General features: G+C 40.7%; 1 protein-coding gene across 1 annotated transcript in view; it reads right to left on the bottom strand.

Moving 5' to 3' along the window:
• Positions 1 to 12,649: 12,649 nt before the first annotated feature.
• The window catches only part of LOC131996766 (uncharacterized), a 71,174-nt gene continuing 69,616 nt past the window's right edge, over positions 12,650 to 14,207 (bottom strand). Inside the window, exon 6 of the mRNA XM_059366673.1 lies at positions 12,650 to 12,829. Within this exon, the coding sequence (XP_059222656.1) occupies positions 12,650 to 12,829 (180 nt within the window). The remainder of the gene's footprint in view (positions 12,830 to 14,207) is intronic.

The raw sequence follows: 14,207 nt of genomic DNA, 5'->3' as shown, positions 1-14,207 counted from the left end.
TAGCCGTCCATAAGCTCAAAAACGCAAAATCATGAATTTGGTCTTAACAGCTCGCATCGTTGATCGCATTTGTTGAGTTCTTTTCCATATATCTCCTTTTAGGCAAACAAAGGATAAAAGAAAATAATTGCTATAATATTAGAGCTATATCAAGTTATGGTCCGATTCGGACCATAATTGATTTGAATGTTGGAGACCATAGTCGTTGTGTAAAATATCAACCTATTCAAGTAAGAATTGTGCCCTAAGGTGCTGAAGAAGTAAAGTAGAGAGATCGGTTTATATGGGAGCTGTATCAGGTTAGCCAAATCGGATAATAATTATTGGATAATAATAATACTTTGAAGGCTCAAGATCCTAGATTGGTTTACATGGCAACTATTGGGTTGCCCAAAAAGTAATTGCGGATTTTTTAAAAGAAAGTTAATGCATTTTTAATAAAACTTAGAATGAACTTTAATCAAATATACTTTTTTTACACTTTTTTTCTAAAGCAAGCTAAAAGTAACAGCTGATAACTGACAGAAGAGAGAATGCAATTACAGAGTCACAAGCTGTGAAAAAATTTGTCAACGCCGACTATATAAAAAATCCGCAATTACTTTTTGGGCAATCCAATATATCACGTTATGGATCGATTTGAACCATATTTGGCACAGTTATAAAAATCATAACAAAACACGTCATGCCAAATTTTGAGCCAAATCGGATAAGAATTGCGCCCTCTAGTGGATCATGAAATTCAAGATTCAAGATCGGTTTATGTGGCAGCTATACTAGGTATGGACCGATTTAGACCATACTTAGCACAGTTGTTGGAAGTCAAACCAAAACACATAGCCAAATCTGATAGAAATTGCGCCCTTTAGACGCTCAAGAAGTCAAGACCCAAGATCGGTTTATATGGCAGTTGTTGGAAGTCATAATAAAACACCTCATGCAAAATTTCAGCCAAATCGGATCGGAATTGTGCCCTCTAGTGGCTCAAGAAGTCAAGATTCAAAATCGGTTTATATGGATCAGCTATATCAAAACATGGACCGATATGACCCATTTACAATCTCAACTGACCTACACTAATAAGAAGTATAGGTGCAAAATTTCAAGCGGCTAGCTTTACTCCTTCGAAAGTTAGCGTGCTTTCGACAGACAGACGGACGGACATGGCTAGATCAACTTAACATCTCATTTGGATCAAGAATATATATACTTTATGGGGTCTTAGACGAATATTTAGAGGAGTTACAAACAGAATGACGAAATTAGTATACCCGCATCCTATGGTGGAGGGTATAAAAATAGAATTATAAGATTTGTTTTACTAGCCTATTTAAGGCTCTATTAAAAGGCATGTAGTTGTCTAATGACATGTAAAATTCGTGTGATACAAACGAAACTAACATATGAAAATCACTTTTCAAAATAGCACATGTATTTCGATTAGAGAGTGCGAATTTATTTGTTTTTTTTGTCATCGAATGAAAGCAACCCCAAATTAAATTGTTTTCACAAATTTAAATTGCTTTCACCACTTCAACAATTATCACACATAAAAAATAAATTTTTTGTTAAAATTTTTAGGTTATATCGTACGAAAATAACATACAGGTGTGATAGCAAAAATTATGAATCATATGTAAATTGACAATTTTGACAAAAAAATTTATTAAATGTGGATACAAAAAGTGACATGTCATAAGACATCTACATGTCGTGTAATAGCGCCTTAAGCGGGTTTTCTCACTTATTTTGTATGGAGAAAAAATGCTTACCGTTTATTAAAGATTAGATTTGTTTTATTAACCCATTAAGCGGATTTACTCGGTTATTTTGTGTGCAGAAAATGCTTATCGCAGTTTATTAATGAAATTAATTGATTATTGGTAAGCGTGAAAAATAGAAAACACATGGTGTCATCAATCGATCGGATCGACAATACTAAAATAGGAAGAAGGCGATCCCATGGCAGCCGGTTGTACGCACCGGATTCACCCGATGGAATCCTCATCGGCAAGGGTTTCCGCCTCAGTGTACGTGTTCGTCTTTTTTCGTCATGGGAGAGGCACATCCCGGAGTGCCTTCTCCGCACGCTTCTGGTCCCTGTCGGGATTGATAAGAACCCCGGGCCCTGGTTCTGTTCGGTTTGCCAGAACCGCCTTCATCATCGGTCAGTGTCGGTGAGGTGTAACCCGTGCTTGGAGTGGGTACATTTCCGTTCTTGCCCTGGCCTAACCTCGCTACGGGAGTATAGTCATACAAGCTATGTCGCTAGGTGCTGTGCGAACATAGCCAGCAGTGGGTCACAAGCGTCGCCGTCGTCGCTTTCGGCGTCCTCGTCGTCGGACTATGTGACCCCCCCGACCTCTCCCGTACGGCAATTTATGCAACGACAGCACCCTAGCCCCACTATTGCCAGGCCAGTACCGGGAAGTGTATCGTTCTGGCAGTTAAACTGCAACGGACTGCGTGGCAAGATTTTATGAGTCGGAAGAGCATATCGGTCGCAGCGATCCAGGAGACAAAGCTGACTAACACCTGCAGTTTGCACAGTTGTGACGGCTACAATGTGCTACGTAAGGATCGCTCAAGGAATGGAGGTGGGGGATTGGCCTTCGTTATACACCATTCCGTGCAGTTTAGACCTATCTCGCCTGCGCTTGACGCTAGTGACCCATACATGGAATGTATGGGGGAAGCAGTCAGGTCTGATACTGCCGAGATAGAGATATACAACGTGTATATACCGCCGGTTGGTAGCTGTGTCCCGATTAATGGCCACGCCTACAACCCCGACATAAATGGGTTGCTATCTGGCCATAGTCGTCTGATTCTGGGGGATTTTAATGCGCATCACACGTCATGGCATTTTCCCCCTAGGTAACGACCAGCGTGGCATAGCTTTGGCAGAGCAAATAGATAGCTCCACGTTTTGGACGGTGAATGAAGATGCCCAAACTAGGATTACGAGGAGGTGCAGCAGCTCGCCAGACATCTCAATTGCATCCCCTGATCTCCTGAGTGACGTATCCTGGCAAGCCGTCATCTCTTTGGGGTCAGACCACCTCCCCATAATTCTCACCATCGACCGACCACCTCTGAGCGCCGGACGTTCATCAATTATAAGAAGGCCGAATGGACTGGCTTCAGAGAGTATACCAATCGCCGCTTCAATGAACTGCCACCCCTCTCTGATGTGCTTGTGGCCGAGAGGAAATTCCGAGACATCATCAACGCAGCAGCCGCTCGCTTTATACCAGCCGGTCGAATACCACAAGTGCGACCCAATTACCCGGCGCAAGCAGTGGTACTCGCAGACGAGCGTGATGGGATTCGTGCTATGGACCCCATTAACCCCAGAATCAGCGAGCTGAATCTGGAAATAAACAGGGTAGTCAACGAACATAAGCGGAATTTGTGGCTGGAACACTTGGAGCAATGTAACTTAGGCACCGGTGCAGGCAAATTGTGGGCCACTGTTAAGTCTCTCTCGAACCCCGGTAGACGGGACGACAGGACCTCAGTCACTTTTGGCGAGATAACCGTGACTGATGCGCCAGGTTGTTCAACCGTCAATTTATTGTGCATCCCGAGAGAGACAGGGCAAGGAGGAGAGCCATTCGCCGTATTCGTGGTCTCCGAGCCGATGAACAGCCATCACAATTTACCGTGGGCGAAGTTACGAATGTCATCCGTGGCGCCAAATCTTCCAAGGCGTTGGGCCCCGACGGAATCTCTACATTGATGCTGAAGAATCTGAATTCACCTGGAGTTGAGTACCTTACCACTGTCCTTAACCTGTCATTGAACACTCTTATAGTTCCCGATGTCTGGAAAATGGGCAGAGTGATCCCGCTACTGAAGCCTGGAAAAGACCCGAGTTTGGGGGAGTCGTACAGACCGATCTCCCTTCTCTCAGCAGTGGCAAAGACGCTTGAGGCATTACTTCTCCCGAGCCTCGTAGGAGAATTTCCATTCGCCAAGCATCAACATGGATTTCGGAGACTGCACAGCACAACAACAGCTTTGCATGCCATCACCACACACATTTGCCGTGGCTTCAATCAACCCAGGCCATGTGATAGGACGGTCCTCGTGGCACTGGACCTATCGAAGGCATTCGACACGGTCAGCCATGCCAAATTATTTGAGGACATCGCCAACAGCCAGGCTTGAAACGTTGGGTCGCGAATTATCTGTGTGGCCGCCAGTCATTTGTGGAATTTAGGGATAAGAAGTCAAAACACCGTAGAGTGAAACAGGGAGTGAACAGGTCCTCAAGTCACTTGCTGGGAGCACTTGGGGTGCAGACAAAGAAACCTTGTTGACCACGTACAAAGCAATTAGCCGGTCTGTGGTAAGTTATGCAGCGCCAGAGTGGTCTCGTCAACTTGGTGACACGCAGTGGAATAATATTCAGATCTGTCAGAATGCCGCCCACCGAACTGCGACGGGCTGTCTCCTAAGTTCTCATGTGGACTCCATCAGGAGACAAAGATCCTACCAGTGCGAAGACATAACTACATGCTGTCTAAGCAATACCTTTTGGGCTGTTATCGCAGAAACCATCCAAATCATCATCTTGTGGATAGATATCCACCGCCCAGAAGCCTTAAGGTAGATCTACACGATCTAGAGCCTGAGGTTCAGCGCTACAAGAGAGAACCTCTACATCAAGCGGCATATCAAGCGGGTCTAAACAACATTCATGCAGACACTGTAGCAGAGGCGGTAATTGGCTACCGGGTGAATGTAGCCCTTGGAGAACGACCGCCACCCATTGCACCCGAAGAAATCGACCTCCCCCGGCAAACCAGAGTGGTTCTGGCTCAATTACGTTCCGGCAGATGTAGCCGCCTCAATTCCCACAGAGCTAGGATTGATGCCGACGTGCAAGATGTTTGTCCCGATTGTAACCAGGGACCGCACGATACATGTCACCTGTTTAACTGCCCGGCCAGACCCACTCGACTCAGACCCAGATCCCAGTGGACGCACCCCATCTTAGTCGCAGAGTTCCTGGGTCTTGACACTCAACAGAATCAAGCAGACGAAAGAGAGAACACAAAAAACTGCTACAACAACAACAACAAGGATGAAGGCACCATATTTATTCAATGATTAATAGTCAGGCATGCAAAAAATTGCTAAGAATGTAAAAAAATATAACAATTATTAACTCGGAGAAGCATTTACTTATAAATAAAATTATTTATTTTGTTTTGTTAATATTTGATTTCTTCGGATGTGTGTCAGTGTTGATGAACTAAAAAATACGAACCATTTAACGGGAAGAGTGTGTTTTTGTCTATAAGCCAGCGAATTCACTAGATTGGTAAACAAAACAACCCAATTGTTTACAAGCCACCAAAAGCATTTGCTTCTGAGTTTATTTGAAAAGAAAGTTATTCATGATGGAGTTTATGTCTAATAGCGTGATTGTCTTTTATTTGGCTGGCTATTGTTGTGATTATTGGTGGAGTTGCCAAATGCCATGGTAGTGATCAAAAATACTGAAACAACACCTAAAATGATTCGGCAAATTAAAGCTCAAATTCAACGAAATCCACGCCGTAGTGGCAATCAAATGGCTAAAGATTTGAAAATATGTCCTAAAGCCTTTCCAAAAGCCACACAAACTAACACCAAAATTACAAACCGTAGACTCGAAAGAGCAAAGGAGTTGCTGTGCTTGAACGAGCGTTGTGAATTTCCTTACACTTTCTATCTCAAGTCATGGTACCCCAGTTAAATGTTTAAAGGTCTCTTCGCCAACTTTTCCAGTAAAAAATTGCAGGTCTTTTGTTATTAGTTGTATTAAATAGCTGCACAGAAAAAAATTAAAAGCTAGGTCTTATCAAGAAAATTTTACATTCAATTAAAAAACTTGCTGAAACCAGTCCTATAAAGGAATTTGTACTAATGATTAACAATTTTGCAATTTGGAATTATAATAAGCTCAAAAATCTAATTAAAATGGTTATAAATCAATTATTTGAAATTTACCCTTTCTTTTAAGCAACTTTTTTACTGTTGTAATAAAACTAAATAATTGATATTTTTCATATGAATAAAAAACTATATTTACTTGGATTAAATTGCGTTTAAAACATGAAATATATTGCGCTTCAGTTTTCGGTCTTAAAATCATATTGAGATTCCATTGCAAGACATTGTCCGGCTTAAAATCGTTGTTTAATGCTTTCTATCCAAAAAATGGCATAGCAAAAAACATTTAAAAGTCTGCAAAAGTGTGTTATTTCTAGAAACATTTGACTGGCTATCCGTACCGCGATTTTAAATTCGACCAAAAATTACCTGATGATACCTACCCTATTTGGGTTGGTTGTAAAGCACACATCTGAATTTGAACTGGACGACTTAATTCTCAAGCGCTATGGAGAACAAGTAAAACCTTACTTCCCTTATTCAAATCGAACTTATCCAACAATGCCGATAGCAAAACACAAAAATCTTTTGCACAACTCTTTGGTCTTCGCACGGTGATCAACCAACGGTTGACGCTGCCAGTGCTGTTTTGTGTATAGGCAGTGATACCTTTGGTTTGAATTGTCTGTTTGCGCTTTCTTTTTTCGGTCTTAAAATCTTATTGAGATTCCATTGCAGGATATTGCCCGGCTTTAGACCATTCCTTAATGCTTTCTATCCAAAGAATAGCATAGCAGAAAGTTCTACGGTTCGTCGGCACACTTCTGTTGTTGGTCACACTGGTGTGAAAGTAAAGGTGGGGCTACCTAGTTGGTTTGCCGTCGCTTAAAAACGCCATTGGCACTAAAATAGATTTGGCTTTGCAGGCACAACTGGGTACCTCTGCAAACAAAATAAAAAGCTCAATATAATCACCCCTATCGGGAAAAATATGTGGAATTTTTATTCCCATGAGATCTGAATTCCCCTCGAAAGGGATTTTACAATCGTTAAACTCCCGCGAAATGTTTGTTCCCTTCTTTAATCAGCTGTTAAAAGTTTTGTAAGGCTATCAGTGCATACTGAATGAAAGTAATACAAAACAAGTTAAAGCGTGCTAAGTTCGGGCGGGCCGAATCTTATATACCCTCCACCATTGATCGCATTTGTCGAGTTCTTTTCCCAACATCTCTTCTTAGGCAAAACAAGATATAAGAAAAGATTTGCTCTGCTATTAGAACGATATAAAGATATGGTTCGGTTTGGACCACAATTAAATTATATGTTGTAGACCTGTGTAATATGTCAGCCAATTCGAATAAGAATTGCGCCAAGAAGTAAAATAGAGAGATCAATTTATATGGGAGCTGTAACGGGTTATAACCGATTCAGACCATAATAAATACGTATGTTGATGATCATGAGAGAATCCGCGTACAAAATTTCAGGCAAATCAGATAATAATTGCGACCTCTAGAGGCTCAAGAAGTCAAAATCGATGACAGCTATATCAGGTTATGAACCGATTTGAACCTTATTTGACACAGTTGTTGAAAGTAAGAATAGAAACGTTATGCAAAATTTCGGCCAAATCGGATACGAATTGCGCCCTCTTGAAGCTCAAGAAGTCAAGTCCCCAGATCTGTTTATATGGAAGCTATATCAGGTTATGAACCGATTTGAATCATACTTAGCACAGTTGTTGGATATCATAACAAAATACTTCGTGCAAAAATTCATTCAAATCGGATAAGAATTGCGCCCTCTAGAGGCTCAAGAAGTCAAGACCCCAGATCGGTTAATATGACAGCTACATCAGGTTATGGACGGATTTAAACCATACTAGGTACAGTTGTTGGATATCATGACAAAACACGTCGTGCGAAATTTCATTCCAATCGGATAAGAATTGCGCCCTCTAGAGGCTCAAGAAGTCAAGACCCAAGATCGGTTTATATGGCAGCTATATCAGGTTATGAACCGATTTGAACCATACTTGGCACAGTTGTTGGATATCATAACAAAACACGTCGTACAAAATTTCAGGCAAATCGGATAAGAATTGCGCACTCCAGAGGCTCAAGAATTCAAGACCCAAGATCGGTTTATATGGCAGCTATATCAGGTTATGGGCCGATTTAAACCATACTTTGCACACTTGTTGGATATTACAACAAAACACGTCGTGCAAAATTTCATTCCAATCGGATAAGAATTGCGCACTCTAAAGGCTCAAGAAATCAAGACCCAAGATCGGTTTATATGGCAGCTATATCAGGTTATGGACCGATTTGAACCATACTTGACACAGTTGTTGGATATCATGACAAAACACGTCGTGCGAAATTTCATTCCAATCGGATAAGAATTGCGCACTCTAGAGGCTCCAGAAGTCAAGACCCAAGATTGGTTTATATGACAGCTATATCAGGTTATGGACCGATTTGAACCATACTGAGCAAAGTTGTTGGATATCATAACAAAACACGTCGTACAAAATTTCAGGCAAATCGGATAAGAATTGCGCACTCTAGAGGCTCAAGAATTCAAGACCCAAGATCGGTTTATATGGCAGCTATATCAAAACATGGACCGATATGGCCCATTTACAATACTAACCGACCTACACTAATAAGAAGTATTTGTGCAAAATTTCAAGCGGCTAGCTTTACTCCTTCGGAAGTTAGCGTGCTTTCGACAGACAGACGGACGGACGGACGGACAGACGGACGGACATGGCTAGATCGACATAGAATGTCACGACGTTCAAGAATATATATACTTTATGGGGTCTCAGACGAATATTTCGAGTAGTTACAAACAGAATGACGAAATTAGAATGACGAATCCTATGGTGGAAGCTATAAACAAGTAAAAGCGTGCTAAGTTCGGCCGGGCCGAATCTTATATACCCTCCACCATGGATCGCATTTGTCGAGTTGTTTTCCCGGCATCTCTTCTTAGGCTAAAGAGGATATAGGAAAAGAGCTGCTCTGCTATTAAAACGATATCAAGATATGGTCCGGTTCGGACCACAATTAAATTATATGTTGGAGACCTGTGTAAAATTTCAGCCAATTCGTATAAGAATTGCGCCCATTGGGGCTCACGAAGTAAAATAGAGAGAACGATTTATATGGGATCTGTATCGGGCTATAGACCGATTCAGAACATAATAAACATGTTTGTTGATGGTCATGAGAGGATCCGTCGTACAAAATATCAGGCATATCGGATAATAATTGCGACCTCTAGGGGTCAAGAAGTCAAGATCCCAGATCGGTTTATATGGCAGCTATATCAGGTTATGAACCGATTTGAACCATATTTGACGCAGTTGTTGAAAGTAAAAATAAAATACGTCATGCAAAATTTCAGCCAAATCGGATAGAAATTGCGGCTTCTAGAAGCTCAAGAAGTCAAATCCCCAGATCTGTTTATATGACAGCTATATCAGGTTATGGACCAATTTCAACCATACTTGGCGCAGTTGTTGGATATCATAACAAAACACGTCGTGCAAAAACTCATTCAAATCGGATAAGGATTGTGCCCTCTAGAGGCTCAAGAAGTCAAGACCCAAGATCGGTTTATATGGGAGCTATATCAAGTTATGAACCGATTTAAACCATACTTGGCACAGTTGTTTGGGTATCATAACAAAACACGTCGTGCGAAATTCCATTTCAATCGGATAAGAATTGCGCACTCTAGAGGCTCAAGAAGTCAAGACCCAAGATCGGTTTATATGGCAGCTATATCAGGTTATGGACCGATTTCAACAATACTTGGTACAGTTGTTGGATATCATAACAAAACACGTCGTGCAAAATTTCATTCTGATGGGATAAGAATTGCGCACGCTAGAGGCTCAAGAAGTCAAGACCCAAGATCGGTTTATGTGGCAGCTATATCAGGTTATGAACCGATTTGAACCATACTTGGCACAGTTGTTGAATATCGTAAGAAAACACGTTGTGCAAAATTTCGTCCCAATCGGATAAGAATTGCGCACTCTAGAGGCTCAAGAAGTCAAGACCCTAGATCGGTTTATATGGCAGCTATATCAAAACATGGACCGATATGGCCCATTTACAATACCAACTGACCTACACTAATAAGAAATATTTGTGGAAAATTTCAAGCGGCTAGCTTTACTCCTTTGGAAGTTAGCGTGCTTTCGACAGACAGACGGACGGACGGACGGACAGACGGACGGACATGGCTAGATCGACATAAAATGTCGCGACGATCAAGAATATATATACTTTATGGGGTCTCAGACGAATATTTCGAGTAGTTACAAACAGAATGACGAAATTAGTATACCCCCCATCTTATGGTGGAGGGTATAAAAAAAGAGTTAGTGATGACCATTTTATATAACCGAAATGTAGTTAGGTATGGATGAAGAAATTAAGGTGGAATTCTTTCTTCATCAATAGCCGTGTCCCGCCCTACCTTGCCGACTATCATTTAAATCTGTCGGCCCACATAATCTTTGACCAATCTATTTCATTTTCACGGAAATTATTTAAAACTGTTTAGCAATTCATATCTACTAATTAAAGTTTAATTAAACAAATATATCACATTCATTATTGAACAAAAAAATAATAAAATGGTGGGAAAAATATGTTTTCTAACAAAATTCTTATAAGTGATATATATAAGTATATGATAAGTTATAAGCATGTGTAATCAATTAATGTTAACAAGTAAAAGCGTGCAAAGTTCGTCCGGGCCGAATCTTATATACCCTCCACCATGGATCGCATTTGTCGAGTTCTTTCCCCGGCATCTCTTCTTAGGCAAAAAAGGATATAAAAAAAGATTTCCTCTGCTATTTGAGCGATATCAAGATATGGTCTGGCTTGGACCACAATTGAATTATATGTTGGAGACCTGTGGAAAATGTTAGCTAATTCGAATAAGAATTGCGCCCATTGGAGGCTTAAGAAGAAAAGTAGAGAGATCGATTTATATGGGAGCTGTATCGGGTTATAGACCGATTCAGACCATAATAAATACGTATGTTGATGGTCATAAGAGGATCTGTCGCACAAAATTTCAGGCAAATCGGATAATAATTGTGACCTCTAGAGGCTCAAAAAGTCAAGATCCCAGATCGGTTTATATGGCAGCTATATCAGGTTATGAACCGATTTCAACCATATATGGCACAGTGGTTGGATATCATAATAAAATACTTCGTGCAAAAATTCATTCAAATCGGATAAGAATTGCACTCCCTAGAGGCTCAAGAAGTCAAGATGCAAGATCGGCTTATATGGCAGCTTTATCAGGTTATAGACCGATTTGAAACACGTCGTGCAAAATTTCATTCCAATCGGATAAGAATTGCGCACTCTAGAGGCTCAAGCAGTCTAGACCCCAGATCGGTTTATATGGCAGCTATATCAGGTTATGAACCGATTTGAACCATACTTAGCACAGTTTTTGGATATCACAACAAAATACTACGTGCCAAAATTCATTCAAATTGGATAAGAATTGCGACCTCCAGAGGCTCAAGAATTCAAGACCCAAGATCGGTTTATATGGCAGCTATATCCGGTTATGGACCGATTTGAACCATACTTGGCACAGTTGTTGGATATCATAACAAAACATGTCGTGCACAATTTCATTCTGATCGGATAAGAATTGCGCACTCTAGAGGCTCAAGAAGTCAAGACCCCAGATCGGTTTATATGGCAGCTATATCAGGTTATGAACCGATTTGAACCATACTTGGCACAGTTGTTGGATATCATAACAAAACACGTCGTGCACAATTTCATTCCAATCGGATAAGAATTGCGAACTCTCGAGGCTCAAGAAGTCAAGACCAAAGATCGGTTTATATGGCAGCTATATCAGGTTATGAACCGATTTGAACCATACTTGGCACAGTTGTTGGATATCATAACAAAACACGTCGTGCAAAATTTCATTCCAATCGGATAAGAATTGCGCACTCTAGAGGCTCAAGAAGTCAAGACCTAAGATCGGTTTATATGGCAGCTATATCAGGTTATAAACCGATTTAAACCATACTTAGCACAGTTGTTGGATATCATAATAAAACACGTCTTGCCAAATTTCATCTTAATCGGATAAGAATTGCGCACTCTATAGGCTCAAGAAGACAAGACCCAAGATCGGTTTATATGGCAGCTATATCAAAACATAGACCGATATGGCCCATTTATAATACCAACTGACCTACACTAATAAGAAGTATTTGTGCAAAATTTCAAGCGGCTAGCTTTACTCCTTCGAAAGTTAGCGTGCTTTCGACAGACAGACGGACGAACGGACAGACGGACGAACATGGCTAGATCGACATAAAATTTCACGACGATCAAGAATATATATACTTTATGGGGTCTCAGACGAATATTTCGAGTAGTTACAATCAGAATGACGAAATTAGTATACCCCCCATCCTATGGTGGAGGGTATAAAAAATTGACATTGAATTAAAAAGAGAAAATGTTGAGGATCGCAGCACTATTGTTGCTTAAGGAACAAGAAACTGTGCAGCGTGTGATGCAACGTGTGCGATTTCTTTCCAGGATTTCTAACTCCTTAGCTTTAAGATCGTTGGCTTTTTCCAGTGCCCGGTAAACCCTTTTAATAGCTGATTCTCTTACCTTGTTGTTCTCTTTTACAGAATCAGCTATTTCTGCCAACTTGGAGTAGATATTTGGCTGCATTGTCACCTCTTTTTCGATGAGATCAGCTGTAGACATTTTTTCCGTATTTCTGGTCTGTTCCGCTTTAGAGAATCTTTAGCAGAAGTAGTTTCTTTAGGTGGCGGCGTTTCTTTAGGTGGTGGTGGTGTTGCCTGTTTGGAGCATCTAGGACTTTTATCCAAATAATCAATGATTTCCTCAAGCTGTGTGGGAGTCGTTGGCGCATTATTGTAGTTTGCGTAGGTAATCCAAACGTAGATGCATTTTCTATGCCCTCTATTGATTCCTTCATCCCAAGCTCGTATATGCATTGCTCGTTAGGCGTAAGCGTGGCTGCTTTTGAACGAACATATCTTTTTATACCCTCCACCATAGAATGGGGGTATACTAATTTCGTCATTCTGTTTGTAACTACTCGAAATATTCGTCTGAGACCCCATAAAGTATTGGGTTGCCCAAAAAGTAATTGCGGATTTTTTAAAAGAAAGTAAATGCTTTTTTAATAGAGCTTAGAATGAACTTTAATCAAATATACTTTTTTTACACTTTTTTTCTAAAGCAAGCTAAAAGTAACAGCTGATAACTGACAGAAGAAAGAATGCAATTACAGAGTCACAAGCCGTTGAAAAAATTTGTCAACGCCGACTATATGAAAAATCCGCTATTACTTTTTGGGCAACCCAATATATATATTCTTGATCGTCGCGACATTTTATGTTGATCTAGCCATGTCCGTCCGTCTCTCCGTCCGCCCGTCTGTCTGTCGAAAGCACGCTAACTTCCGAAGGAGTAACGCTAGCCGCCAAATACTTCTTATTAGTGTAGGTCAGTTGATTATTGTAAATGGGCCATATCAGTCCATGTTTTGATATAGCTGCCGATCTAAAAAGATCTTTGGTCTTGATTTCTTGAGCCTCTTGAGGACGCAATTCTTATCCGATTGGAATGAAATTTTGCACGACGTGTTTCGTTATTATATCCAAGAACTGTGCCAAGTATGGTTCAAATCGGTCCATAACCTGATATAGCTGCCATATAAACCGATCTGGGATCTTGACTTCTTGAGCCTCCAGAGGTCGCAATTATTATCCGATTTGCGTGAAATTTTGTACAACGGATCCTCGCATGACCATCAACATACGTGTTTATTATGGTCTGAATCGGTCTATAGCCCGATACAGCTCCCATATAAATCGATCTCTCTATTTTACTTCTTGAGCCCCCAAAGGGCGCAATTCTTATTCGAATTGGCTGACATTTTACACAGGTCTCCAACATATAATTTAATTGTGGTCCATATCTTGATATCGCTCTAATAGCAGAGCAAATCTGTTCTTATATCCTTTTTTGCCTAAGAAGAGATGCCGGGAAAAGAACTCGACAAATGCGATCCATGGTGGAGGGTATATACGATTCGATCCGGCCGAACTTTTCACGCTTTTACTTGTTTGATCTATCCACACCGAAAGTTAAATTGTGCATTAGAAACAATTTAAAATATTCTTTACAAAATGCAATTGCCTTTTTCCATTCTGACACGTTTTTAACAGGAGGGCCGTTACTATTTAATTCCTCTGTAAG

The sequence above is a fragment of the Stomoxys calcitrans genome, chromosome 1 (assembly GCF_963082655.1).
Source record: "Stomoxys calcitrans chromosome 1, idStoCalc2.1, whole genome shotgun sequence".
In the NCBI taxonomy this organism is placed as follows: Eukaryota; Metazoa; Arthropoda; class Insecta; order Diptera; family Muscidae; genus Stomoxys; species Stomoxys calcitrans.
This window is presented reverse-complemented; position numbering and strand designations above follow the sequence as displayed.